This window comes from Manacus vitellinus, unplaced genomic scaffold, assembly GCF_001715985.3.
Source record: "Manacus vitellinus isolate BGI_N305 unplaced genomic scaffold, ASM171598v3 scaffold_156_pilon, whole genome shotgun sequence".
NCBI lineage: Eukaryota > Metazoa > Chordata > Aves > Passeriformes > Pipridae > Manacus > Manacus vitellinus.
The window spans coordinates 72,061-98,754 of record NW_021939102.1 but is presented as its reverse complement, the minus strand read 5'-3'; the positions used below and the strand labels follow the sequence as shown (position 1 = coordinate 98,754).

General features: G+C 52.1%; 1 protein-coding gene across 1 annotated transcript; it reads right to left on the bottom strand.

Annotated features, from left to right (window-relative positions):
- Positions 1-3,778: 3,778 nt before the first annotated feature.
- LOC103763832 (hydroperoxide isomerase ALOXE3) lies at positions 3,779-8,183 on the bottom strand. Its single transcript, XM_029958441.1, has 13 exons — positions 8,046-8,183; positions 7,426-7,624; positions 7,307-7,351; positions 7,071-7,230; positions 6,869-6,972; positions 6,452-6,774; positions 6,173-6,376; positions 5,956-6,042; positions 5,303-5,472; positions 5,105-5,226; positions 4,911-5,011; positions 4,224-4,394; positions 3,779-4,011 (listed from the first exon to the last, which is right to left on the bottom strand). Exons 1-13 carry the CDS (start codon positions 8,181-8,183, stop codon positions 3,832-3,834), a joined length of 2,004 nt encoding a protein of 667 aa, XP_029814301.1. The 3' UTR covers positions 3,779-3,831.
- Positions 8,184-26,694: the final 18,511 nt, after the last annotated feature.

The window sequence follows — 26,694 nt, the reverse complement described above, 5'->3', positions numbered from 1 at the left end:
TAACGCTGCTGCTTCCTTTGAGAACGCAGCAGGATCACTCTTGAGGAGAAAAGACAACGCAGAAAGAACCGTGTCCTGTCCATCCCATCCAAGGAGTCTTTCTGCTCTGCCTTTTGCAACCGCTCTTATCTCTCTCGTATTGGCCTTTTTAGCCACCAGTGTGCTTGTAGCAAATGTGGGCAGAGCCCTTCCCAAATCTTCGTTCGCAAAGCCTGGTCATGAAAAAAATTTATCTCTTTAGAGTGTTTTTTCTCCCAAATCCAGACTGGGTCAGCAATTTCCAGCTCAACTGTGACATGGGAATGTTCCACCCATTTGCCTCTTGCTTCCCCAGCTCTGGTGGGGAAGGAGACACGCTCCCAAAAAAGCCTGTTATGTTTATCAGAAACTGCCTTGTTTCTCAGTTTTGGGGTTCCTGTGGCTGCAGCAGCCCCTCCCAGGGCAATTTTGGGTTGGAATTTCCACAGCTCAGCACTTTGCATTTGGATATAAAACAGGAATAAGGCTTCAACTGCCTTTTCCTCCTTTCCCTGTTCAGCAGTCCTGGCACCTTTTGTGTGGGAGCAATCCCTGGATTAACTATTCTGGGAGCTGGGCTCAGGAGGTGAGAGTGATCTCAGGAGCCCACCACCAAATCTCAGGAGCTCCACCAAAATTTGGAGCCCAGTTCCCCAGCCAATATCAGAGCTGAGGCAGTCCCCACCCAGTCGTGTAAGGGAGGAAATTGTCATGATAAGAAGCACCATCCCATCTCCCTTCTTTTATCTGGCTCAAAACTCAGCTTCTCACTAAACAAAGGTTGATTTGTTGTGGGCACCCTCTGGGGCCCATGCCCTCTGTCCCTGGGCTGTTACTGTGCACATCGTCAGCAAAGCACCCACTGCTTTCGCAAATGGCTGATTGCTTGAGCCATTAACCATTAACATTTCAGTCTCACAGGGGACCCTCGGGACTGCCGACAGCCCAGAGAGGGGGCATGTCGGGGAGGGGGGGAGCCTGGAGAGAGGGAACCCCTGGGGCCCACAGCAGCTGAGGTGGAGGGAGCCCAGGGACCCTGAAATGTGGGGCCTGTAGAGGGGGGACCCCAGAGAAGGGGGAATGTCAGGACCGCTGGCAGCCTAGAGAGGAGGGGAGCACAGAGAGAGGGTAGCATGGAGAGGAGGGACTCCTGGGACCTCTGTTTGGGGTCATGAAGTTCATTATAAATTCCTATCAGGCTGAACAAAGGCACTGGACATGTGTCAGGAACTCTTATGTTTTATTGTTTTATTGTACCCAACACTTTCATGGGCTCTCAACTTCCCCCACAAACTCCTCCAAAGCACTGGCTCACAAGGCCCAGCACTGCTCCACAATCTTCCCTTCTTCAGCATCCACCAATCCCGTGTGACCCAGAGACTTTGTGTAAATAGGAAGACTCGTATTCAAACGAAATAAATGAACCTACAGCAATTTTTTTGAGATCCATCCTCAGCAAAGCAGGAATGAATGGGAAATGAGAACAGTTTTCTGACTGCACCAGCTTTGGGATGGGCCCGGTGTGTGCAGCAGTGAAAGCTCTTGAGGACCACAAGGGCTTTTGTGCTGCCCTGGGAAGATGGGATGGCAGAGAGGGGCTGCAGAGCTCTCAGGATCTTCTGGAGAGGAGAGCAGGGCACACAGGAAGCCTCCTTTTCCTTTTGCCAATCTTGTTCACCCATTCAGTCCTCTCTGAGCTCCAGCTGCTGCTGTGCTCTCTCAAAGGGGCTGGAAATGTGATGCCACTGCCCAAAGCACCCTGCCCTGGGCAAGGCGGTGGGGCCAGACCTGACTAGGTTGTGCTAGGAAGAAGCCCTTGGTGGTGGAGAGAGCTCAGGGGAGGTGGGAGAGCTTGAAGGGAGCTGAGCTGGGTTGGAAAGGACCTGGAAGAGAAAATCATCAGTGTGTATCTGACACTGTGTGACCATGCAGGAGGAGGACTCACACCAGGGGGATTGTGGTGCAGAGTCGGGGCCTGTGGAAGGTGTCAAATATTTGAAACTTCCAGAGAGAGGAGGCTGATCTGTGCCCTTGGTGGCATGAACAGACCAGGAAGGTGGCCCAGGACATTAGTTACCCCCCAGCCTCTCTCCTCAGCCATTTCTGGCACTGGCTGCTCAGCCCAGGATTATGGGTGAGTTTTGCTGTGCCCCCCTCCATCCTCCTTCTGGGCTCAGGGCCTGTTCCAGGACCATGGTCAGTCCTGCCTGGCCTCTCTTCTGGCCCAGAGCCTGGCAGATCCTGGAGCAGGACTCTCTGTGACAGAGCCTCTCCAAGATCTTGGAGAGGCTGCTGAACAGGAAAGCTCTGGGGTGACCAAGTCCCAAGGACTGCCCTGGACATCCCATCAGAGGGTCCATTCTCCACCCTGAGTGCTCCTGTCCTGGGCTGGGCCTGCACAGTTGGGGTTGTGGGGCCATGTGATGGAAGCAGGCCTGGGATGTCACAGGACAGGTTACGAACAGGGGTCATGAAGCTGCTGCTGGTGACAGCAAGGCCAGGTCCAGACAAGGAATTTTTGTGCATGGCCTGGGCTGTGCAGGTGGGACTGTGGGAAAGACAAAGCTCACCTGGAGTTGGTGGCTGCAAGAAAAGCCAAGAGCAAATAGAGCTTCAATCTCTCTGCTGGAGATCAAAGATCAAAGAGGGAAATGCAGAGCTACTGTGGAATGGGGAGGGGGATTTAATTCCAGTAGATGCTGATGTGGTGCTGAGGGACTCCATGGCTTCTTTGCCTGAGTCTTTACTGGAAAGGTCTCTCAGACCTCTGCTCACTGAGGGGCTTCAAGGAGGGAGAGAGCACATGTTGGTAGGAACCTCATAAAATCCCAGAAGGACAAATGCCAGTGTCTGCCCCTGCAAGGAACTCATCCTGGCCATGGCACAGGTTGGGAGCTGCCTGGCTGGGAGCAGTCCAGTAAGAAAACTCTGGTGGGCAGGGAGCTGGGCAGGAGGCAACAAGGGAGGCCAGGAGCACCCTGTGTGACCCCTATCAAGGTGATGGATTATCAAGGTTACCATGCCTTGTTTTTGGTTCCTCAACATAAGAAAGATGTCTGTAAGCTTGAGCAGGTTTAGTGAAGGGGCTGGAGCACTTTGCCTGTGAGGAGAGGCTGAGGGAGCTGGGCTTGAATTGGGTGCAGCCACACCAACATTCCCCTTGGAGAAGGAGTTTAGAAAGCCAAGGGTCCTCTGTGAGTTTTGGGGTGTTCGGGATCCTTTCTGGACCTTGTGAGTCAAAAGTATCTTCTCTAATAAACTTTGCCTGAAGCTCCCAGTCTACCCCGTAATAGGGGGGCACTGGGAACACTGAGGAGGACACTGGGAGCGCTGGGGAAACTGGCAAGCACTGCAGGGGGACACTGATGTCACTGGGGACCAGTGATGGACACTGTGAGCACTGGAAGGAACCACTGGGAGCAGCGGGTATCATGTCTCAGTTGCCCCAATCCAGCTCCCACTTTGAGTGGGGGCTGTGGGGAGGGACCAGGGGGTTCCTGTAGTTTTAGAGTGCCCCCCCAGAACAGTGAGGGTTTGACTGACAGCTGGCATTTATTGGAGGGAAGGAAATGGGGCAGGGGGTGCTGGGGGTGCTGAGGGTGCTGAGGAGGTGGGTGCTGAGGGCGTCCAAGTGTGGGGTCCTGGGGGTGCCGGGGTTGTCCAAGTGCAGGATGCTGGGTGACAGGAGTGTTGGGGGTGGCTATGTGTGGGGTGCTGCTGTAGCTGGGAGCTGGAGGTGCTGGGTGCATTGGGTGTCCAGGTGCTGGGGTTGCTCAGAGTGCTGCGGGTGCTGCGTGGGTGCAGCCACTGCACTCAGATGGAGATGCTGTTCTCAGTCTCCAGTGGGTTCAAGTAGTTGTATCTCAGCTCAGCCAGGTAGTTCCTCTCCTCGATCCGGTCTCGGATCTCCTCCAGCCGCCTTTGGAAGGCCCGGATAAGCCGCCGAGGTTCCACCTCTGTGAACCGCTCCTCAGGGTACTGTCCCAGGAGCCTCTGGGGGGACAGGGATGGAGATACCTCAGCTTCAACACCTTGGTGCTATTGGGGGGTTCTCTGGCACCCTGGTAGCAGTGGAAGAATGGTGGCCACCCTCCAGGATTGAGGACACCAAAGGTGGTGACATCCAGCCTTGTGGACGCCTTTTGGGGTTACCAGCCCCATGGACCCACTTGGGGAGGCCATGGGAACTGTGGGGACAGACTCACCCTGTCCTTGAGTTGGGAGCTGAGGAGGATCAGGGTCACTAGGATGTTGGCAGTGGTGGCCACCTCAGGGACCGTGTCGAGGAAGTGCTGGAGGAAGGCCCGTCCCTTCTCGCGAGGTGGTGGGTGGCGCATGGAGGATGGGGCATTGGGGACGAAGGCACCTAAGTCATACTGCAGGGGGACACGTCACTGGAGAGGACACCCTCCCAAAACAGCAAGGGGATGAGTGGGGACATCCCCTGGCACAGAGAGGGGCGAGATGGGAACATATTCCCAGCATGGCAAGGGGATGGATAGGAACATCCTGTCCAGTATGGACTAATGGGACATTCTCTCCACCGTGGAGAGAGGATGGGACAGATGGGGTCATCCCTTCCTGCATGAAGAGGGGATGGATGGGGACATACCTCTGGCATGGGGAGACATTGGATGGGGACGTTCTTCTGAGGTAGAGTGGGGAAGTCCTTACAATATGGGGACAGGAGGGATGGGAACACCACTCTGGCATGTAGAGTGGTGTGATGTGGATATTAGTTCAAGATGGGGACATCCCTCTGGCATGTAGATTAGTGTGACATGGACATTGGTTCAGGATGGGGACATCCCTCCTGCACATAAAAGGCTGGGAGGGGGACATGACCCCAGCACAGCTGGGGACATCCTTTAGGTCTCTGGCTCCTGTCTCACCTGCCCATTGTTGACAGCTGCGTGCTGAGCCGAGCAGGTGAACATCACCATGCTGAGGAACTTGATGAGCTCTTCCACTGTTTGCAGTGAGGAGGGAACACCTGGGTGGGAGGGGGACAGCCAAGAACCTCGGGTTCCTGTCCCTGTCTCCTGCCACCCCTGGGGACATGCCGTGGCAGCTGCAGGTGTGCTACCTGAGGAGGTCCTGCCCAAGAAGCCGTTGGTGAAGATGTCCATCACCCAGGCCTGCAGCTCCGTGTCCCCGCACACTGCAGCATCCCCACCATAGTAGAACGTCACAATGCCGGTGACAAAGCTGCCACAGGGATGAGATGATTGTGAGGTCCTGAGGCACACCCAAGACCACTTCCAACCCCCGAAACTGGTCTCACCTCTCAATGGCTTCCCAGAGGCTCATCCCGTCATCCCGGTAGTGGTAGTTGGGGACATGGGACATGCCACGGTGGTGGATGTCATCAGGGAGGCACAGGGACGTGTAGGTCACCTGCTCCAGGCCCCGCTGCACCACTAGCTTCAGCCCCTCATAGGTCACCCCTGAGCCCTGGGAGAGGAGAGACACCCATGGGTGGGCAGGGCAGGAGGTGCCAGACTTCAGTGTCCTCCAGTGTTCCCAGGGCACCAGTCCTCCAGGTACACACCCAGTCCCCCAGTGCACCCCAGTGCTCTCCAGTGTCCTCCCTCTAGGTTCTCTAGTGTCTCCCAGGGCTCCCATATTTCCCAGGGCCCCCCAGTTTCCCCAGTACACAACACTGTTCCCCAGCAATTCCAGTACACTCCAGTGCTCTCAGTAGCACCTCAGTACCCCCCAGAACTCCCAGTAGACCTCTGCCTCCTAGTGCCCAAGTAGACCCCAATACCCCTCAGTGCACCTAGTGCCCACTGTTCTCTCAGTGGCCCCCAGTGCCTCTAGCAGACTCCAGCAGACTGACCGCAATGACCCCAGTACACCCCAGTGCCCCCCGGTGCTCCCACGAGGCCCCAGTGTCCCCAGCAGAGCCCAGTACTCCCAGGCCCCAGGGCTTACCTTGTCGATGAGGCCGCCAGGGTTGATGAGGACGCTGCGCGCCAAGGTATTGATGTGCAGTGTGAAGCGGAAGTGGGGCATGAGGAGCTGAGGGGGGAACCAACACCTGGCAGGTGACCAGGGACCCCCCACATGAAGCTGGGGAGGGTGTCGCATGGGCCATTACCACTGTCAGATGAGTGAGGGGGCAGCAGGTGGCCCTCAGGGGATACCTTACCTTGAAGAGGGGGTGGCATGTGGGCAGATGGCGCAGGGTGGCAATGGCAAAGACCTCCCCGAACAGGTGGGTCTTCAGCAGGTGGGTGAGGAGCTGGTGGATGTAGAAGTCAGCATTGCGCACCCAGGTCTTGGCCAACAGCCAGTCCCACTCGTCATCGCTCGGCAGGAAGATGGGGCTGGAGGGTCCTGGTGTTTGGCTGAGCTGTGGGACACCATCCCATGGTCTGGGACCATCCTCACCCTCCCCACAGCACAGTTGGATGTGGGGCATCCCTACCTGGATGGCAATGGGGCGCAGGAGCCCATCAGTGCCCTGGTGAAGGAGGCAGAGTGGGGCTGCCACGTATTGCTGGCGCCCATTAATGGTGTCAGCTGGGATGTCGTCTAACACCTCATAGTCCACGATGAAAATCCGACCTTCTTGCAGCTCCTTGCCCAGGTCAGTGCCACTCCCCAGTGAGCCAGCCACCATCTCTGGTGTCACTGGGAATTTGGGCGGCAAAGCAGTGCAGCACCGAATGATGATGGGGTTGTTGCCATTGAGGAACTGGTAACCGAAGAACTCATCTTCTTGCCAGTGCTTGGCCACGTACTCAGGGACTAGCAGGGTGGTCAGATATCAGCACCCACTTACCCATCCTCCAGGGAAAGGGAAGCCCTGAGTGGTGGGGAGGGGAACACACAAGGCACCCACCAATATCTCTTCCCTGTGTCCGGGAGAAGATGGTGCGCATCTCATCCAGACTGTCCCAGGAGGTGCTTCTCAGCAGGAACCCTGACAGAAAGTGGGAGGCCCCTCTACAGGGCAGAGGGGGACCTCAGCACAACCTCCTCTCTTCTCTGGCCCCTCTTCCCACCACCATCCAGGTCCTACCCAGCCTCAGGGCAGTGCTTACTGTAAGATGAGGAAACCAGTGAAGTCAGTGGCTCTGACACAGGAAAACTGGATATCTGAGTCCAACTCGAGGATGGAGCCCACGTTGAGGCAACGGGGCCAGCCCTGGGCGAAGTTCTTCCACCTGATGTAGTACATGGGGGCAGACATCAGCATCACTGCTGACCAGCCCACCTGGCCAAGGTGGGCCTTGTCCCCATGTCCCCACTGTCACCAGAAAGCCTCCTGCCATACCACTAGTTCCCTTGAGGATCTGCAACTCATCATCCGCCAGCTTCTTCCCTGGAAAGGAGGAGATGGTGTCAAGGTTGGACCTCCAGCCGTCAGAGGAGGATTGGGGGTTAGGCACGTCTTACCTGAGCCCTCCCGCACCTCCGCCATGGTGACCCCCTCCAGCCACTGGTAGCAGGGGAAGCGGTAAAGGGTGCCATCAGGGGCTGTCACCCGGACATCCTTGCAGAACCAGGCATCCTCCAAGAAGAGCCGCCACTTGTGCAGGCGGATGAGGACAATAGGGCCCAGGTCCTGCCCACAGTCCACAGACAGGTTCTTCTCCTGAAGAGGAGAGAATGGTTTCTGAAGAGTGGGCAGATGCCCCAGGGTGGCACCAGGGGACACCAGCAGAGAAGAGGTTCAGAGCATCCCCTTGCTTCCAACCCTCCAGGATCCTTATCTTCCACCATCCCCCCCAAATCCTTTTCCTCTACACCCCTGGAACCCCTTTCCTCCATTCCCCCCCTCAAAAGATCCCTTCCCACCATCTCCCAAGACTTCTTCCCACCCACCCCCACAAGACCCCTTTCCCAGTATCCTCCCCCAAATCCCTTTCCACCATCTCCTTGTATTCCCAGAAGAGTCTGTGCAGCCCCTCATGTCCCCAGGGCAGCTCGTGCCACCCCTTATGTCCCTGGGACAGCCTATGCCACCTCTCATGTCCCCAGGACAGCTCTGCCATGCGTTGTGTCCTCATCCCCACCTGTCCCGGCAGGAACAAGAGGGAGACAGTGGTCCTGCGGCTCTCGCCTCGGCTGCCCACCAAGGTGATGGAGATGGAGTTCTTGGTGCCAGCTTCTGCCACATCACCTGTGGCCACTGTCACCTTGTACCTGACCATGGTGAGCTGAGATGGCGTCCAGGAGACGCCTTCAGAGAGGAGTGAGGGGCTCTGGGGTGCAAACTGCTCTTTTGTGTGTTTTGGGTGTCTCAACTCCTGTGGCTGTTGCGCAAGTGGGTGACAGATCCTTCTTCCTCAGGGGAGTGTTATCAGATCACTGCTAACAGCCAGCATCCGGTACATCTGATCTCAACAGTACGTCTGATCTCAACAGTTGTGGCCGTGGGGACATTACCCAAGTGATGGCCCTTGGGGTGGCTGTGGGGATGTTACTCAAGTGATAGTCCTGAGGGTGGCCTTCAGGACATTACCCAAGTGACAGTCCTGGGGATGGCTGTGGGGACATTACCCAAGTGATGGCCCTGGGGGTGGCTGTGGGGACATTACTCAAGCAACGGCCCCAGGGTTGGCCATGGGGACATTACCCAAGCGATGACCCCAGGGGTGGCCTTGGGCCAAGGGAGGGACATTAACCATGGGCCAGAAGCTCAACCTGCCCCCCCCAGGGTCTCTTCACCTGTGTGATCCAGGAACAGCATTTCCCAGTCCTGGGGAGACATGGCCATACTGGAGAGAGTCTGTGGATGGTTATGAAGGGACTGGAGCACTTGGTTGGTGCCGTACTCAAGGTTTGGGCTTCCATGATTATGGATTCACTTTTGAGAAGGTCTGTTGGGAGGTGGTGGGATTCATCTGACCAGCTGGAACAACTGGGTCATCACCAGTAAGGTGACCAGACGCCTCAGGGAGCTTTAAACCAGACATGGGGAAGGGCCACCAATATGATGACTGGGACTGGAGAAGGTTGAGGGTGCTGGAATGGAAAGACACTGTGGGGCCTCATGAATTCCATAAATACCTGTAGAGAGGGTGTGGAGAGGATGGAAGTTTAGGCATGTATCTCCTTCTCCAGGAAGATGGACAGAAGGAGATCAACATGCAGATCAAATTCTTGAGGGCATTGAGGTATCCTGGGAACAGTGGGGGGCAGTTGTGGTCTTTCAAGCCCTTGGTCTCCAGCTCCTCCACTGCTCTGGAGGCACCCAGAGCCCCACGGTGGCCCTGGAGAAGATCTGATTGCATCTGTGACATTGTCCCTGGTGTCCACCCCACCTGTTTTGGGGACAACATGAAGCCAAGCTGGATCCTTTCATGTTTAATCATGGACAAGGCTGGTCAGCCTCACTTCTGTGCTGGGCAAGATCATGGAGCAGATCCTCCTGGAATCCATGCTAAGGTACATGGAAAATAAGGAGGTGGCTGGTGACAGCCAACATGGCTTCACTGAGGGCAAATCAAGCCTGACAACTTTGGTGTCTTTCACAACAGGGTTACAGCAGGGGTGAATGGGGAAGAGCAACTGATGTCACCCACTTGGATTCGTGCGAAGCATTTGACACTGTCTGCACAACACCCTGGTTTCCAAACTGGAGAGATATGGATATGAGGGATGGGCCACTCAGTGGATAAGGAATTGGCTGGATGGTCACACTCAAAAGGTCGCAGCCAACAGCTCAATGGCAGAGTGGAGGCTGGTGACAAGGGGCATCCTCAAGGGAGGGGGATGGGATCGGTACTGTTTGATATCTTTGTCAGTAACAGGACAGTGGAATCAATGATACTGGGAGTGACTGGAACTGCCTAAGACCATAGAAGGAGTGACTGAGATCAGACTGGAATCATACTGGGTGTGAGTGGAACTTACATGAACCTTAGTGGGAGTGACTGGAACTGCCTGAGACCATAGAGGAAGAGACCAGGATCATATTGGGAGTGGCTGGGATCATAATGGAATCACTCTGGGAGTGACAGGAATTGACTGGGATAATACTGGGGGTGACTGATTGGGATGAATGAAGCAACTTCAACCAAGCTGGAGGTGATTGCTATAATACTGAGAGTAACCAGGAGTGACTATGATTCTACTGGGAGTAGCTGGAAGTGACTGGGATCATACTGGAAGTGACCGGAAAAATACCTAAACCTCACTGGGGGTGACTGGGAGCAACTTGGACTAAGGTGGGGGCAATTGGGATCCTACTAGTGACTGGAAGAAAATGGGTTCATATTGGGAGTGTCTGCAACCACACTGGGGGCAAATGGCATCATATTACAGGTGACTGGGATCATACTGGGAGTGACTGCAACTGACTGGGACCATAATGGAAGTGACTGGAATCATACTGGAGATTATTAAAACCATACTGGGAGTGACTGGGAGCAATTAGGACCACACAGGGGGCAACTGTGATCTGATTGGGAGTGAGTGGGAGTGACTGGGAGTGACTGGAATCATACTGGGATTATTCTAGGAGTGACAGAGAACATACTGGGGTCATATGGGTAGTGATTGAAACTGAATGTGACCCTAGAGGGAGCACCTGAGATTATATTGGGGGTGACTGGAAGCAAGCAGGACTATGCTGGGGGCGACTGGGATCATACTGGGAGTGACCGGGAGAGAGTAGGATCAAACTGTGAGCAACTCGTACCATGCTGGGGACAACTGGGATCATACTGATAATGACTGAGAGTGAGTGGGATCATACTGGAATCATACTGAGATCATACTGAGAGTGACTGGAACCATACTGGGAGTGACTGGAATTGACTGGGTTCCTACTGGGAGTGACCAGAAGCAATCTGGTTCATACTGAGAGTGACTGGAACCACACTGGGGGCATCTGAGATTATAAGGGGAATGACTAGGAGTGACAGGCATCATATTGGGATTGTACTAGGGGACACTGGAATTGAATGGACCACAGTGGGATTGACTGGAATCATACTGGGAGTGCCTAGACCGTACTGGAATCATACTGGAAGGAACTGGAACCATACTGGGGGTAACTTGGAGGAACTAGGACCATGCTAGGGATCACTGGGATCATACTGGGAGTGACTGACAGTGACTGGGTTCATACAAGGATCATAGTAGGAGTGACTGGGAGCATGCTGAGGTCAACTGGGATGATGTTAAGTACAGCTGGGATACACTTAGAGAAGCAGATCATGATGGAGACAACTGGGATCATACTGGGAGCAACTAGGACCACTGAGAGTGACTGGGAGCATGCTGGGGACAACTGGGTTCAAACTAGACATGACTGGGAACATACTGTGAGTGACTAGAAACATACTGCGAATGACTACAAGTGAGTGGAACCATACCAGGGGTGACTGGGAGCAAATTGGACCAAGATGGGGGCAGTTGGTATTCTACTAGAAGTGACTGGAAGCAGCTGGGTTTATGCCAGGAGTGTCTGGAACCACACCGGGGGCAAGTATATGGGACCAGATGGGATCCACCCAAGGGTGATGAGGGAGCTGGCGGTGTATCTTCTGGTGGCAGATCAGGTGGAAGCTCTGGCTGAAGCTCTTCTCACATTCCAAGCACTTGTAAGGCTTCTCCCTGATCTGAAGCTGCTCAGGGACCACTAGTTCAGAGCCCTGGCTCAAGCTCCGGCCACCTTCCTGGCACAGGGTGGGTCTTTCCTGCTCAGAGCACCCTGGGCTGGGTTTGGAGCCCCTCCTCCTGAGGCATATCAGGGGGCTTTTCCTGCTGCTTCCTCACAGCCTCCTCCTCCATCTGACCAAGGTTTAGGAAGGAGAAATCCTGGTTTGGGGGGAAAAACAAGGTATGAGTGCGTTGGCTTGGGGGTTCCTCCTGCCCAAGTCCATCTCTAGAAATCACCAATCATCTTGTGTCCATATAAACCTCCAAAACATCAAGATTCAGCCCCCCAAAAACTCAGAAACACCAAGACTGAGTTCTCCAAATCTCTAAATGATTAAGATTCAGTCCAAAAACCCTCCCACGAGTCCCCCTCTCTGGTCTCTCCATTTTGATGTTGTCTCAATTTAAAGAGACTGGAATGTTTGCTAAAGAGGATGAGTTATGAGACAAACCAAACTCTTCTCTCTCAGCAATTGTAAATTCAAAATTAAGGGGCTTTAATTGAGGAAGTGTGGAAAAAAAAAGAAGAAATAACAGCCCTTTATTAAAAGATATATGTATATTGGCAAGAACAGTAACAGAACACAAAAACAACTAGACAATAGTCCTGTACCCAGAAAGTCCCTTCAAACAAAAGAAAAGGTCTGAATACTTCTCTGTCCTTCAGCGCAGTTCTGTCACGGCCGGCAGGGGCGCTGTTGGGTCGCCGGAGGCGCAGAGCCTGCAGTTCTCCGTGCTGACCTGCAGGGGCGCAGTCGGGCAGAGCCTGCAGTTCTCCGTGCTGACCTGCAGGGGCGCAGTCGGGCTCTGGCGGTCACCGCGCGGGGAGGGGCCTGGGGAGGGGTCTGGGGGGTGGTCTCGGACCGCGGGAGAAGCCGAAAAGAAAACGGAGACCCTTCCCCCAGTGGAAGAAGGGCAGAAGGGAAAGCAGTCCACCCCCACGGGACTCACTGTCGTCCTCAGATGACGGTGTTTCAAGGCTCCTCCCTTCTCTCCCAGTGAGCACAGACCTCTCTGATGAAAGCACAGCAGATCCGGGCTGGAGACAAAAGACAGCTCTCAGGCAGGTTGAGGCCAGCAGTCAGGGCTGACCAGGACAAGAAGCCAGAAAGACAGGCCTCCAGGCCTTCTCTTCAAATGTACGCACACAGACCCCACTCTCTGTCCCAGAGAGAGAACTCAGCAGTCTGACCTCTCCCCTTCCGAGCCGGTCAGCTTCACAAAAAAATCCCAAACTCCTCCTCCCCCCCCTCCAGCCTTTGATGGGCCGTTAGCTAGGAATCGGGCTAGATCTTTTGTAAAGCTAATTGACTCCCTTCCCCCTTCTATCCAAACTCCTCTTTCCTACAGTGGGGGCAGGGGGAAGAAAAATTCCACTCTTGGATTTATAACCAGTGTTCTGGGGGTCCCCCTTCTCTGGATTGCTGGGGATCCCATGAGTCCTGGGGGTCCTTCCTCTCTTAGGGATACCAGGGGTTTGGGGCATCCCGGGGGGCCCTTCTCCCCTGACTCTCTGGTTCAGTGTGCTGGGTTCCAGAGGGTCACCCTTTCTGGAGTCCCCCTCTCCAGGCTGCTGGGGGTCCTGGGCTCCCTACTTCAGGGTCCCAGGGGTCTCTCCTCTCCAGGCTCCCTGCTCCTCCAGGCTCCTGATGCTGAAAAACCTTGGAATAAAAGAACTGCTCAGAGATTTTGTGTCTTTAAGCAGCAAGGTATTTTTTTATTGCAACAATTGAGAGCAAGGCAGTTTGCACTGCACAGACTTGCTCGACTCGGAAAGTGCAAAACCAAGCCATTTTATACACTTTGGATATATGGTTACACCTTCTAACGTGCAGTAGGCTGGTCTCTGGGCGGAGACTTTCCAGAATTTTCTTTGATCATGCGCAATCTTCTACTGTGGTGGTTGACACCCTGAGCCTTCATCCCCTGGTGGTCGCCATGCTTGTCTTCATCAAGCGCGAACTTTTCAACTTTCTTTGTTAGGTGACCTAAGTTCTTCAAGCTTGCAAAATCCTGGCTCTGGGCCCCTATATCTAATTCAAACATCTAGTTTACCTGATTTATTACCTTGTGGTCTATTTTTTATGATTCCCTAGCATTCTTTCTATAATGAAACTTTGATCAAGTGAATGGAACAGAACAAGACAGTAACTAGTGCTCCCACAATGTTCTTCTAGCAAAGCAGGCAGAACAATCTTTTAGGTAATTACCTTCTCCTGGCTCAGCAGAGCAAGGTGTACAGCTTAGCTGCTGTTAACTCTTTTTGTGCCTTTCTGCTGTCACTCCCTCTTCTCCAAGCTACTGTGCTCTCCAGGCTGTTGGTGAGTCTCCCATCTCTGGCCCCATATCCTGTCCCCCACCACCAGAGTTCTGCTGGCAGCCACCACCAGAACCCCCACAAAAAAAACCCACCTCCTGGGGACCCCCCAGGGTCATCCCAAAGGGCATTTGGAGCTCAGCTTTAGAGTTCTCCAAGCTCCAGATATTCCCCCTGTAGTGGGTTGACCCTGGTCTGATGCCAGGTACCCACTAAAGCCACTCTCTCACTCCCCTCTGCAACTGGAGAGAGGAGAGAAAAACAGCTAAGGATTCATGAATTAAGAGCTGGAAGAGGTTACTTACTGATCACCTTCATGGGCAACACAATCTCAAAGTGGGTATATTACTTAAATATATTACTATCAGGATCAGAGCAAAAGAGTGAGAAGTAAAATAATCTTAAAACCACCTTCCCCCCATCTCTCCTTCCTTCCATGTTCTCTCTCCTTCCCCCCAGTGGTGCAGGGGGATGGGGAATGGGAGTTATAGTGAGACGATGTTTCTGCCACTGCTGAGGGAGACAAGTCATTCCCCTGCTTTCCGTGGGGTCTCTCCCACGGGAGACAGTCCTTGATAAACCTCTCCGGTGTAAGTCCATCCTAGTTCTTAACAAACTCCTGTCCCATGGATCACTTTGCCATGGGGTGCAGCCCTTCACAAATGAGCTGTACCAGCATGGGTCCCCCACAGGGGCCAAAAGTCCCACTCAGGAAAATCCTACTCTAGTGTGGATTACTCTCTCCATGGGCTGCAGGTCCCTGGCAGGACCCTGTTCCATCTTGGGCCTCCCACAGGGTCACATGCATCCACCTGCTCCAGCATGGGCTCCTCCATGGGTTGTGGGTGGGTCTCTGCACCCTGATGCTCCTCCAGAGGCTGCAGGGGCACAGCTGTCCCGCCATGGTCTGCACCATGGGCTGCAGGGCCTCAGCTCCGGCACCCGGATCTCCTCCTGCCCCTCCTTCTGCACTGACCTTGGTGTCTGCATTGTTGTTCACATGTTCCCACTCAGTTCTCACCTGGCTGGAATTTTCACTGCACAACAACCTTCTGTTCTTAAATATGTTATCACAGAGGCATTAGTATTACTCCTAATTAGCTCGGCCTTGGCCAGCGGCAGGAAGTGCATCTTGGAGTCAGCTGGCATTGGCTCCACCAGAGAGAGGAAGCTTCTGGCAGCTTCTAACAGAAGACACCCCTATAGCCCTCCCCACTACCAAAACCTGGCCACAAAAACCCACTACACCCCACCAAAAAAAAAATCCCAGGGATCCCCCAAGATATTTGGGGTGAGCTCCATCTCCCTGGTCACCTGCGGGATGAGAGGGGCATGATGCTCCAATGGGCAGGGGGGCTTCAGATACGGCAAGTGGTAGAACTGTGACCTTTCTCCTCTTCCTGCTCCCCCTTCTCTTCCTCCCACTCCTCTTCCTTCTGCTGCATCCCTTCTCTTCCTGCTCCTCCTTTCTCCCTCCTTTCTCCCTCCTCCTCCTTCTTCTCCTTCTCCATCTCCTCCTCTTTCTCTTCCTCCTCTTCCAGGCAACCCTGGCTGTGGGTATAGACTGGGAACAAGAGGCTGGAGAGCAGCTGTGGGAAGGGCCCTGGGGGTCCTGGTGGGTGGCCACTTGGCCATGAGTCAGCAGTGCCCTGGTAGCCAGGAGGGCCAACCGTGTCCTGGGGGGCATCAGGCCCAGCATGGCCGGGCCAGGGAGGGGATTGTCCTGCTCTGCTCTGACCTGGAGCAGTCTCACCTTGAGTCCTGGGGGCATTTTGGGGCATCACAAAATAAAAAAGATATGAAGTCGTTACAAAGCATCCAAAGAAGGCCACGAGGATGGGGAAGGGTCTGCAGGGGAAGCCTCATGAGGAGTGGCTGAGAGCACTTGGTGGATTCAGCTGGAGAAGAGGAGACTGAGTTCAGACCTCATTGGGGTCTTCAACATCCATCTGAAGGGCAGCACAGGGGCAGGTATCGATCTCTTTACTCTCCAGACCAGTGACAGGACTTGAGAGAACAGTTGGAGCTGAGTCAGGGGAGGTTGGATATCAGGAAAGGGCTTTTCCCCCAGAGGGTAGTTGAGCACTGGAACAGGCTCCCCAGGGCAGTGGCCACAGCACCAGGCCTGTCTGAGCTCAATGAGCATTTGGACAATGCTCTCAGACACAGGGTGGGATTGTTGGGGTGTCCTGTGCAGAGCCAGGATTTGGACTCGATGACCCTTGTGGGTCCCTTCCACCTCAGGATATTCTGTGATTCTATGAGAATCCCTGCAGTAAGTGCCATGTGGGGTGAAGTCACAGACCCACAACTGAAGCTTGAGGGGTTTGGAATATTACAAAGTGTTGGGCCGTTTTCCATGAGAGCAGTGGAGCTAATTAGATAGTTCCCATGGACATAGCCTTGAGTTATAAAGAGTACAAGGTTAAAGCTGTTTGGCTGAGTGCAGGTGCTACATTCCTGGGTGTTTCTGTAGGAATATGTTTATGTTGTATGTGTGGGAAAGTAGAAGTTAGAGAACTTAATAAAAGGCTGCTTGCTGCGCTGAGCAGGCAGACATCTCTCTGGCTCATCATCCTAGTGTGTTGTCGTGTGTCTTTCTTCCCCCACAGACCAAGGCCTCCGACAGGTACCCTACGACAGTGCCATGTGCTGAACCACCAAGGTTCAGTCCTGGCTTCCAGGCAAGAAGCAGATGCCAGTACTCACAGTGAAGTTAGAGATCCCAGCAAAAACATTCTGGGTTTCTATGTTCTGAAAGGTCAAAGGTGGCATATGCTGGATAGCAGTATGCAGTCCTTCAGTTCAGGCATCAACCCCAACCCTAAAGGAAATCAGGACACTGGCGCATTTACTCTGTGCAGAACCCGCACTCCCTGACTCAAACACCACTAATGTACCACAATATTCAATTTCTGCTGCAGCACAAAATGGAATTTCTAAAGTTCCAGCTGATTTGGCCCCACTAACAGCTGCAGTATCCAACATTGCCAACCCAACAGCCACACTGCAAGCAGCTGTTTTAACTGCTGATGTGGTAAATTTTGTGAACTGGGAACTCAGATTCAGGGAGCTTCTGTTGGTGGTACTGTTGAGAAAGAGTGAGGGAAGGACAGCACTAGCTTTCTGTCCTGACATCTTTTGTGTGGGAACAGTCACTGGAGGGTTTCAGTTTTGAAGCTGGGCTCTTTCCTGAGTGAAAGTGTGTTTTGGTAACTTTAGTTGGGAAGGAAAGCACCAGCTCCAGTGTTTCAGGTGCAGATTGAGAGGCTGCCCAGGGCAAGTCAAGACCAGCACCAGCTTTCTGTGCTGACACCTTTGCGGTGGGAGCAGTTCCTGGGGGTTTTCAGTTGTGGAGCTCAAGGAGCTTTTGGAACCTTGGCAGTCTGGTGGTGCTGCTTTGCTCCCCTGACTGGCCCACGGGAACAGCTCAGCAGGGGCAGATTTCTACCATCCCCTGGGCAGACGTGAGACAGTGTCCAGGACAGGGCCACTGACAGGACAGTGTCCTCCCCCCCCGGGCCACTCTGTCCCACAGTGCTGAGCCTGCAGGAGAGAGGTTGGTAGAACCTCGTGGATGTGACCCACAAAAGAGCAGCTCCACCTGCTCCCTGCTTGAACCTGAACTTCTGGGGCCAGAGCCTGGGTTCCCCATACAATGGTCAGACCCATCTCCTCCCTGCAAAGGCCCCCACAGGTCTCTCGTCTTTATGCCACCACTCCTTTCCCAGGACCTTCCCCGCTTCCTTGGCACAACTGTATAAGCTCCTCTACCCCATTTCTCCCCAGGGGCATCTTTTTTAAGGACCCCACTACTTTCCCTGCCTCCCAGCACACCCCAGGGCACCCCAGTGTGTGGGTGCAGTGCACAGAAAGCAGAAAGTCAAAATGAAAAGTGGGGCTGCCTGCAAGCAAAAACTTCCCAGGGATGTGAGGTGGACCCAAGAGCCCACAGGATCAGTGGGATGGGAGTCATTTCACAGCTTGTTCCCAGAGGAGGAGCTGTCCCCAGTTTTATCCTGAGGACTCAGCCAGTAGCACCTGGGAGCAGCACCCCAGGTGGCACTCCATGCTGTGCATTCCCCAGCACCCCAGGACCTCGGATGCACCCTGTGCATTCCCAGCATCCCTGGTACTCCCATTCCCTCACCCCCCGAGCACCCCAGCTCCCTCAGTACCCGTCACCCACCCTGGGTGAGGAGCAACCTGTGAGCATCTCCCATGTTCTTTTGAAACCCTCAGTAGGATCCATCCCCAAAACCTGTTTCTGTAAAGACAGATTATGGTTAACATGGTTGGTCTCCGAGAAACAGAAAAATTGAGGCACCCACACTCCTGCTGACCTGAACATCAGCTGCAGGTGGGAAAGGTTACCACCTCTGTGACACACCCTGAGGGACACTCAGCCCATCGGAATACGCCTGTTCCATACAACGTACAAAGTGACCAAGTGTCATGAGGAGAACAGGAGCTTTGGACAAGGGTTATCAGAGAGCCCCTCCTGTTGGATCACGGGGTGCAGGCAGGACTGACAGGCTTTCCAAACTACCCAGAGGATCCTGGGAGCAGCTGGATCCAATCCCAGCCCCAGACGAGGTCAGGCATTCATGTCTGAAGGATTGTGGAGCTGGAATTGAGCCTTTATGTGACTCTGTCCCACAGAATTAATTTTGGCAAATCAAATCAATTAGTATAGGGAAAATAAATAATTTATTTCAATTGATAATTGGACTGAGATGTTGGGTTTTGGGATTGACGTGTCAGGCTGGGCTCAGCATTCTTCAACATCAAAAGCAGTGTGACCATGACCCACCTCCATCCATCTCTGACAATACCACGAGCAGAGGGAACTCAAGCTGTTCCTCCTGTCAGCAGAGACCTCGCTTAGCAAAGCCCAGAGAAAAGCTGTTGCTTCACAACAGGAATTAAAACCCATCTCACAGAATACAGGAACAGTGCAAGTCGGGCTCTTGTGGTGCAGCTGAGGAAGGGTACAGCCACCCTCTCTCTCTGGGATACGGTTCCCAGGGGAGGCTGGCAGGGAGCTCTCCCAGCCCCAGGAACAAGTCCATAAAAAAATAGCAATTCCCAACTCAGGACACTTCAGGGACAGCCAGACAGACTGTCCTGGGATGGACAGGGGCATCCAGAGAGGGGAACGCTCCCTCAGCAGGGGAGCACATGGGGTGACAGCTCAGCTTCTGGATGAATGGTATCTGACTCCAGGGAAGCCTGAACACCCGGGAGATGCATCTCCTGCTCTGGCATCCTCCGCTCCTTCTGGAATTGTTCTTCCAAAACAAATACAAAGGCCAGAACTGCTCAGAAGCAAAACTGTTGTCGGATTACAGCAGCTGGTTCTGGGCAACTGCAGGAACAGACGGGTCTAAGTAGCAGAGTGGATCCAAACCCGAGCACAATCCCAGCAAATCAAAAGATCACAATCTAAAAAACATTTGCAAAAAGTCCAGGAGTTTCTGCAGGAACAATGAATACACCTGGGAACCTGCAAGACATTAAGGACACGGACCTAGCGTGGGGAGAAACTGAGACAAGTTTACTGGGGGTCGTAGCCATTTTATAACCAAACACAAAGAGAAAAACATTCCTTATAAGGCAAAAAGTCTGTTTTTTTCCCGCTCCACAGTCTCCAATCTCGTTGTTGCTTCACCCGACCTCACTGTTCAGCACGGTCCTTTGTTTTGAGAGTTCTCAATCCTGGATGTCACAGGAATCAGAAAACAATTTTCTTCATTTTCACTGAAAGGAGCTTGTCATTGCTTGCTCAGGCAGGCGTCCAGTGTTCTGGTCTTGTGGAGATAAACTCAAAAAGCAACTTTAAGGGTTTTAGATAACAAAGAACATTTCCCTCCCCCACATCCTGTAGGCAGGAAAACTTTACAAAAAGTAAGTAGGAAAGTTTTTCTTTTTTCTTCCTCGGGATAGGATCTGTCTCCATCCAGTTGCCAAGCAACAAATGACTGCTATTACTTAAGGAGTAATATCTTATCTCTTCTCTTGCAAAGGCAGAGGTTTTGCAAGAGGGGTTTTTTTACCTTTTTCTTTAACCTAGTGTGATAAACAAAGTCTCGAGTTTCTATAAGTTTCGAATAATAGTTTATTATATGGTAAAAGCAAGCAGCCAGCTGGGTGACAGAAATGGGACCAGTTTCCCAAATCTGCACACCTACTACAGGGTACATTTAGTATTTATCTTAGCTACTTCATGCATATTTACAAGCAGGATCTCTCTCGAGGAAAAAAGGCAACGCAGAAAGAACCGCGTATTGCAGAATACATCATCTAAGGAGTCTTTCTGCTGTGCCTTTTGCAATCGGATATGTCTGTCTCATATTGGCCTCATAAGCCACCAGCGTGCCTGTAGCAAATGTGGATAGAGCCTTCCCAGATCTTCGTTCGCGAAGCCTAGCCATGATGAATCATGCATATTAATTATATCATATACATATACATTCTACAGGTTTTTGCTCAGTATTTAATATATGGGTTTTCTTACAGCTAAAGCTAAAGGGTTATCTCTACAACCAGTCATAATTCATGCATCCTTGGACGAACAGGCGCCTAAAGATTTAAAGTTCTACTATATTTTATTCTTAGGATAGTAGGGAGGTTTTAGACCTCTTGACCTTGTGAGGGTCTGTTTTATTTCTTTATGGGGGTGTATTTAAGTTTTGCAATCTGTTTGTTTTATTTTGATATAATCACCCATTTGTTTCACGAATCACAATTATTTATATATCACACTAGAAAATTGTAACATCCGGGTTTTTGAAAGTTTTACTCTTCCCCCACTCTGAGACAGGAGTAAAAACCACGAAAATCCATTTTCCCCCAGACTCGAGAGATGGATAGTTTTGTGAAGGGCTTTCTTGCTAACAAGAGAGGCTGTATTTAGTTGTTCCTCCACTAATGGCTGTAAATGCAGTAGCCATTGTTTCATTCATATAGGGCTATTTCTTTCTCGGGTTACCTGTGGATTTAGCTGCCAAAAGAGTAGCTTTTAGGAAAAATCTTCTGTTAACTGATTCTCCCTCTGACTGAAGCAGCCTCTGCTCTACAGAATGAGTGATTTCCGTGGGACTAATGGAAACAGAGTTAATGCCTGGACTGTTGATGGCTATGATGTCTCTGCTTCGGCGACGTCAGTTTAGGAATACTTGCTAAACAGGTTTGAGTGTTTTTTAAGGGTTATTGTGAGGCAGAGACGTCTGTTCTGCTGTTAAAAATGTTTGATATGTTTGGTTTTGCCTCCCATTTTTGCTGTTTAATATGGGTAAAGGGCATTCTCTGCGTGTTTGTGTCCGGAATAGAATTGGAGGTGTGCACTGCTATCTGTTATTTGCTGCAGCCCAGCGCGGCACGTCCTCCGGGCTTGCACCGTGTCAGAGACTTGTTTACCTTGCCTCATCAAAGCATCTGCAGTAACGGTTTGCAAAGGGTTACGTGTTTCTGCAGCCGAATTTGCAATCGCTTGTTTCTTTGCTAATTGATTCTGCCTCGATCCCCACATTGTGTACTGCATATCGGTCATTATTAAAGGAAACAGTGTTTTGAAATCGTGAGGGGCAAACATCTGACTCGCCCCCCCAAATCTGCATCCATTCCCCCTGGCAACAAAAAAGCACTTTTTAAAGTAACAGATGACCTGCCGATTAGCAAAGCTGCTTTTTTGTGACTCAAAGGGCTACATGTAGCGGCCCATAGCTGCGTGGTCGCTGTTTCTCGCAGCATTACCTCTGTGAGGGGGTTTGGGGAGGAATGGGGAGGTTGAGAAGGGGTTGGGGGTCATGGAGGTAACCAGGAAGGGGTTTGGGGGAGCTTGAGGGGTTGGGAGGGAGGTTGGGGAGATTGGGGCGACTGTGAGGGGTTTTGGGGAATCGTCGGGGGTCTGGGAAGGGACTGGGAGAGAGTTTGGGGGCGTCCTCGAGGGGAAGGGGGCAACTGGGAGAGGGTTTGAGGGGTCCTGGGACCCCTACTGGCCCCGACTGCGGCTCTTTGGGTGACATGGGGTGGCAGAGACCCCCTTGTGTGGGTCTTTCAGTCACAGCGCAGCTGCCAAGGAGGGTCTGGATACTCCCTTATCCTGGGGGCCATGGGATCAGGGGCCCAGGCAAAGCATCTTACAGGGCTTTAGCAGAAAAGCTGCAACCAGGGGAAGGATGGAGTAAGGCACAGCAGGGAGGACCTGATACACACCATTCATTTATTTGGTTTTGCCACTTGTTTGACACCTCCTTGTCCCTTTCAGCCCCATCGGTCAAGAGACATCCAGCACCTCAGCACCTACTCTGCTCTCACCCCCCAAAGCCCAGGGGGGGAAACAGCCCCATTCTGGGGGGGAGCTGCTTCTGTGTGGGTGACAAGGGCAGTGTCATCAGCATAAAGCAGCTCCCGAACCAGATGGTCTAGGGTCTTAGTGTGGGTCTTCAGTCACCTTAGGTTGAATGGGCTTCCATCAGTATGATATCAGATGTAGATACCGTCCTGATCATCGAGGTCTGCCATGGCCCTTTGGAGCATCCTGCTGAAAAACTGTGAATAGGGTTGGTGCAAGAATGCAGCCTTTTTTCACACTATTAGTTATTAGAAAGGGCTCAGAAAGTGCATTGCCATGCTGATCCTCATGGAGTGAGATGATCATTTTAAGGAACTTGGGGGGACAACCTAAGAGTTCCAAAATCTGCCATAGACCTTTTCTGCTCACAGTATCAAAAGCCTTGGTGAGGTCAAAAAAGGTTATATGGAGACCTTTGTTCTGTTCCCTACACTTCTCTTGCAGTTGTCTGAGAACAAATACCATGTCTGTGGTGCTCCTGTTGGCTCTGAAACCACACTGGCTTTCAGGTAGAATTCCTTCTGCTATAGCAGGTATTAGTCTGTTCGAGAGTATTCTTGCCAGGATTTTGCCAGCAATGGAGAGCAGAGTAATACCACGGTAATTTGAACAGTCTGATTTAATTCCTTTCTTCTTATACAAAGTGATGATGACTGCATCACAAAGGTCTGATGGTAGTTCGCCTACTTCCCAACAGCACACCACAAACTTGTGAAATTTAGCATGGATTGCATGGTCCCCATGTTTCCAGACTTCAGGTGGAATTCCGTCAACCCCAGCTGCCTTGCCAATTTTCACCTGCTGTATGGCCTTAGGGGTTTCTCCTAAAGTGGGGGCAGTATCCAATTCATACTTCACCAGTTGTTCTGTGATGGACTGAATAGCTGAATCTTGGACTACATAGTTGGTACTGAAAAGAGTCTGAAAGTGTTCAGACCATCGATTCAGAATGGAGGTTTTATCTATCAGAAGCGTTTGACCATCTGGGCTGAGTAGAGGTCTTTGACTTGGTATGTAGGCCCCTATGCTGTTTTCAGGGCCTCATAGAATCCTCTGTGATCTCCCAAATCTGCGCATAATTGAGTTTTTTCAGCTAGGTTGATCCACTTTTTCTGGATGTCACGGAGTTTCTGTTGGAGTTTGCTGCATGCAAAACAAAAGGCTGGTTTTCTTACATGACAGGATGGCAGTGCAAGGTGTGCTTGGTGAGCGGTTGTCTTCTTCCTCAACAATTCCTGGATCTCTTGATTGTTTTCATCAAAGCAGTTCTTATTCTTCTTGAAGGAGAACCCTAAGGATTCTTCAGAGGACTGCAGGATGCTGTATTTAATATGGTGCCAAAGTGTTTCAGGAGAGGCATCCATAGAATCTATGGAATGGTTTTCGAGCCTGGTTTGAAGATTTGCCGGGAATCTGTCTCTCACTGTGGCTGATTGGAGATTGTTAACTTGGAGTCTCCTCCTTGGGATACTGCCCCTTTTAGGTTTGAACTTAAGTTTAAAGTTAAGTTTACAGTGCACCAGTCGATGGTCTGTTTGGCATTCCACACTGGGCATCACACGGGTATGGTGGACATCGCAGACATCTCTCCGTCCCACCAAGATATAATCGATGAGGTGCCAATGTTTGGATCTGGGATGCATCCAGGTTGTCTTCAGACTATTTTTCTGCTGGAAGATGGTATTAGTGATGGTGAGTTGTTGCTCCGCACAGAGTTCTAGCAGAAGTCGACCATTATCGTTGCAGTTTCCAACACCATGCTTGCCTAATATTCCTTTCCAGACTTCAAAATTCTTTCCTATTCTGGTGTTGAAATCACCAAGTATAATGATCTTATCATCTGCGGGCACCTTTTGAGTAAGGCAGTGCAGGTCGGTGTAAAATTTATCTTTTTCAGCAGGGTCAGCTTGGAGAGTTGGGGCATATATACTAAAGAGGACAACATGTTGCTTGTTGTTTAGTGGAAGGCGTAGGGAGATAATGCGGTCAGAATGACCTGTCAGCAGATTTTCGAATTTAGAACAATGGAGTTTTTAATCATGAAGCCAACTCCTGAGAGATGCCTTTCGGTTCTGGGTTTACCTAACCAAAAGAGTGTGTAACCGGCACCATGTTCTCTAAGGCTGCCTTCCTCGTGGAGGCAAACTTCGCTAAAAGCAGCTATGTCGATGTTGAGACGTGATAGTTTGTGGGCAATTAGGGCAGAGCGACACTCAGGACATCCACTATCCGCAGAATCAAGCATGGTTCTGATGTTCCAGCATGCTAATCTGAGTACACCTTTGGAGGCAGGTGTATGCCTTTGTCTTTTGATCTTTGTATGACCACATTAATAGAAGATGCCCGCTGGCCGCGGTTAACCAACCGGCTGAAGGGGGAGATGTGCCACAGACTGGTGGAGGAGGGGGAAAGGACCGCGGCACTGCACAAGGGGGTTCGAGTGAGGTTTGAGGTGCAATGGCTGTTTAATGAGGGTGTGCAAGGTTTATATAAGCTCTGGCATGGAATGCGCCAGAAAATGGGGTGGAGCACAAGACAGACAGCAGGGGAACGAATGGGGATAGGGACTCAGGGGAAGAGGGAGGAACTGGGGAGGAACCGGGAGAGGAAAGGATGAATGGTAGCTCTCTCCTCACTGCAGCTTTCTCAGCCAATCAGAGGGAGGAGTGGGGAAGCAGGGAGCAGACAACTCGTGGCACGCCTGGACGTGCCTGGGTATTACAACTATAGGGGAATCATACAATGCACGTATTTAAAACCACATAATAACTCTAAAGTCCATATAATAAAGTCCTTTCAATTGCTGTATATCTTTTTCCACGCCTGGAACCATTCCCATTCTGATTCTTGCTCTTCCACAGAGATGAGTTTTGGTTAGGCTACCTTTTCTAGGCCCCTCTCCGAGTGGAGCAAGCAGTGCTCTCCTTGAAAAGGCTGCTTGGTCCTTCAGGGTGCTGCCCAAAGAGACTGTCATCTCCGGTCAGTCTCTAACAACCGACATCCTGAACTGCCTGCATGCAGGGTTGGGTCTGCGGCTTCCAGTGCACCTTTCACCTGCCGTTTCGACTCTCGCCTGTCACTACAGGGCTTTTCAAATGTGGGTAAGGCCTTCGAGCCTGTGCAATGGATTTTTTAGGTGAGACACAGTATGCGCAGAACTGAACCCACCCTTTAATCCTGAGGTTCATCTGCCAGGGCCGAGCAAGCTTGGACAGTGACAGCGAGGTCCTCAGGATGTAGGTTTGATTAGAGTGACCTTCTTTTAGATGGATGGCCTTACAGGGCTAAGCGAGCTCCATCTGCCCGGGTTTGGAATTAGAGTTGTCCTTCTCCCAGGATGACTGCCAGAAGGCTAACGAGCTCATCCTGCCCAAGGATGTATTGTATCTGGCCCTACGGTTTTGACCTGTCTGGCATGGGAGACCCTACCAAAGGTATGTACCATTGCCAGCGTAGCTCGCAACCGCATAGAGGTACACAGGCTTCATTCCCATTAAAATGATTAGGGTAAGTCTTTCACTTCCTACTTTTCTGCCACCTATCTATATTCAAGCCCAAGGAAATACCCAGGAACATCCCTTTGTCCTGACCACCCTTTCAGGATGCAATAAATATATCCAGAACATACCAAACCTGGGCAGTAGCCGCAGGTGAGCCAAAAACAAACAAACAAACCATTACGGCCCTCGTACCTACCCGAGACTTGGGTACCTTTCAAGGCTCCAGCCTGGCCGAGTCCCCCATCACTCCAAAAGAACCCACTATCCACCCTGACCTTATCCTCCCCACACTGTGTTACCACATATCTTCAGGCACCCTGCTCACCTGTGACATTTCATATAGGGTTGCCCTGTCCATCCCCCCCGCCAGTCCGAGGACCCCCCTGACCCGCCCGACACCCTTCCCCTCCCCCAAACCAGAACGGCAAACTTCTGTGTGCTCTGAAGCTCCTCTCTCCTCTCCCGTGAGGGCGCAGTACCCGCCGGCAAGGCTCCCTCTCTCCCTTCTCCCGCCGGGGCCAGGGTGGGGGCCGGCCACGGCTGCGTCCAGGGGCCGGCCACGGCCATGCCATGGCTTCTGGAGTCTCCAGGGCCACCAATAAAATAGAGCTAGAGACAACTGGCAAGGGTAACCTCCCAGGGCAACCCTGGTAGATTGATTTTTCAAAACTACCTAGGAAATAGGGGTACCGATACCTATTGGTCCTAACAGATATGTTCTCAAACTGGCCAGAGGTTTTCCCGACACTAAGCAATAAGGCTCAAGAGGTTGTCAAGGTACTACTTAATGAAATTATCCCCAGGTTCTGAGTACCTGACATCATCTCAAGGACCACATTTTGTAGCTAGTATGACACAAAAGATTAGCAGCATTCTGCAAA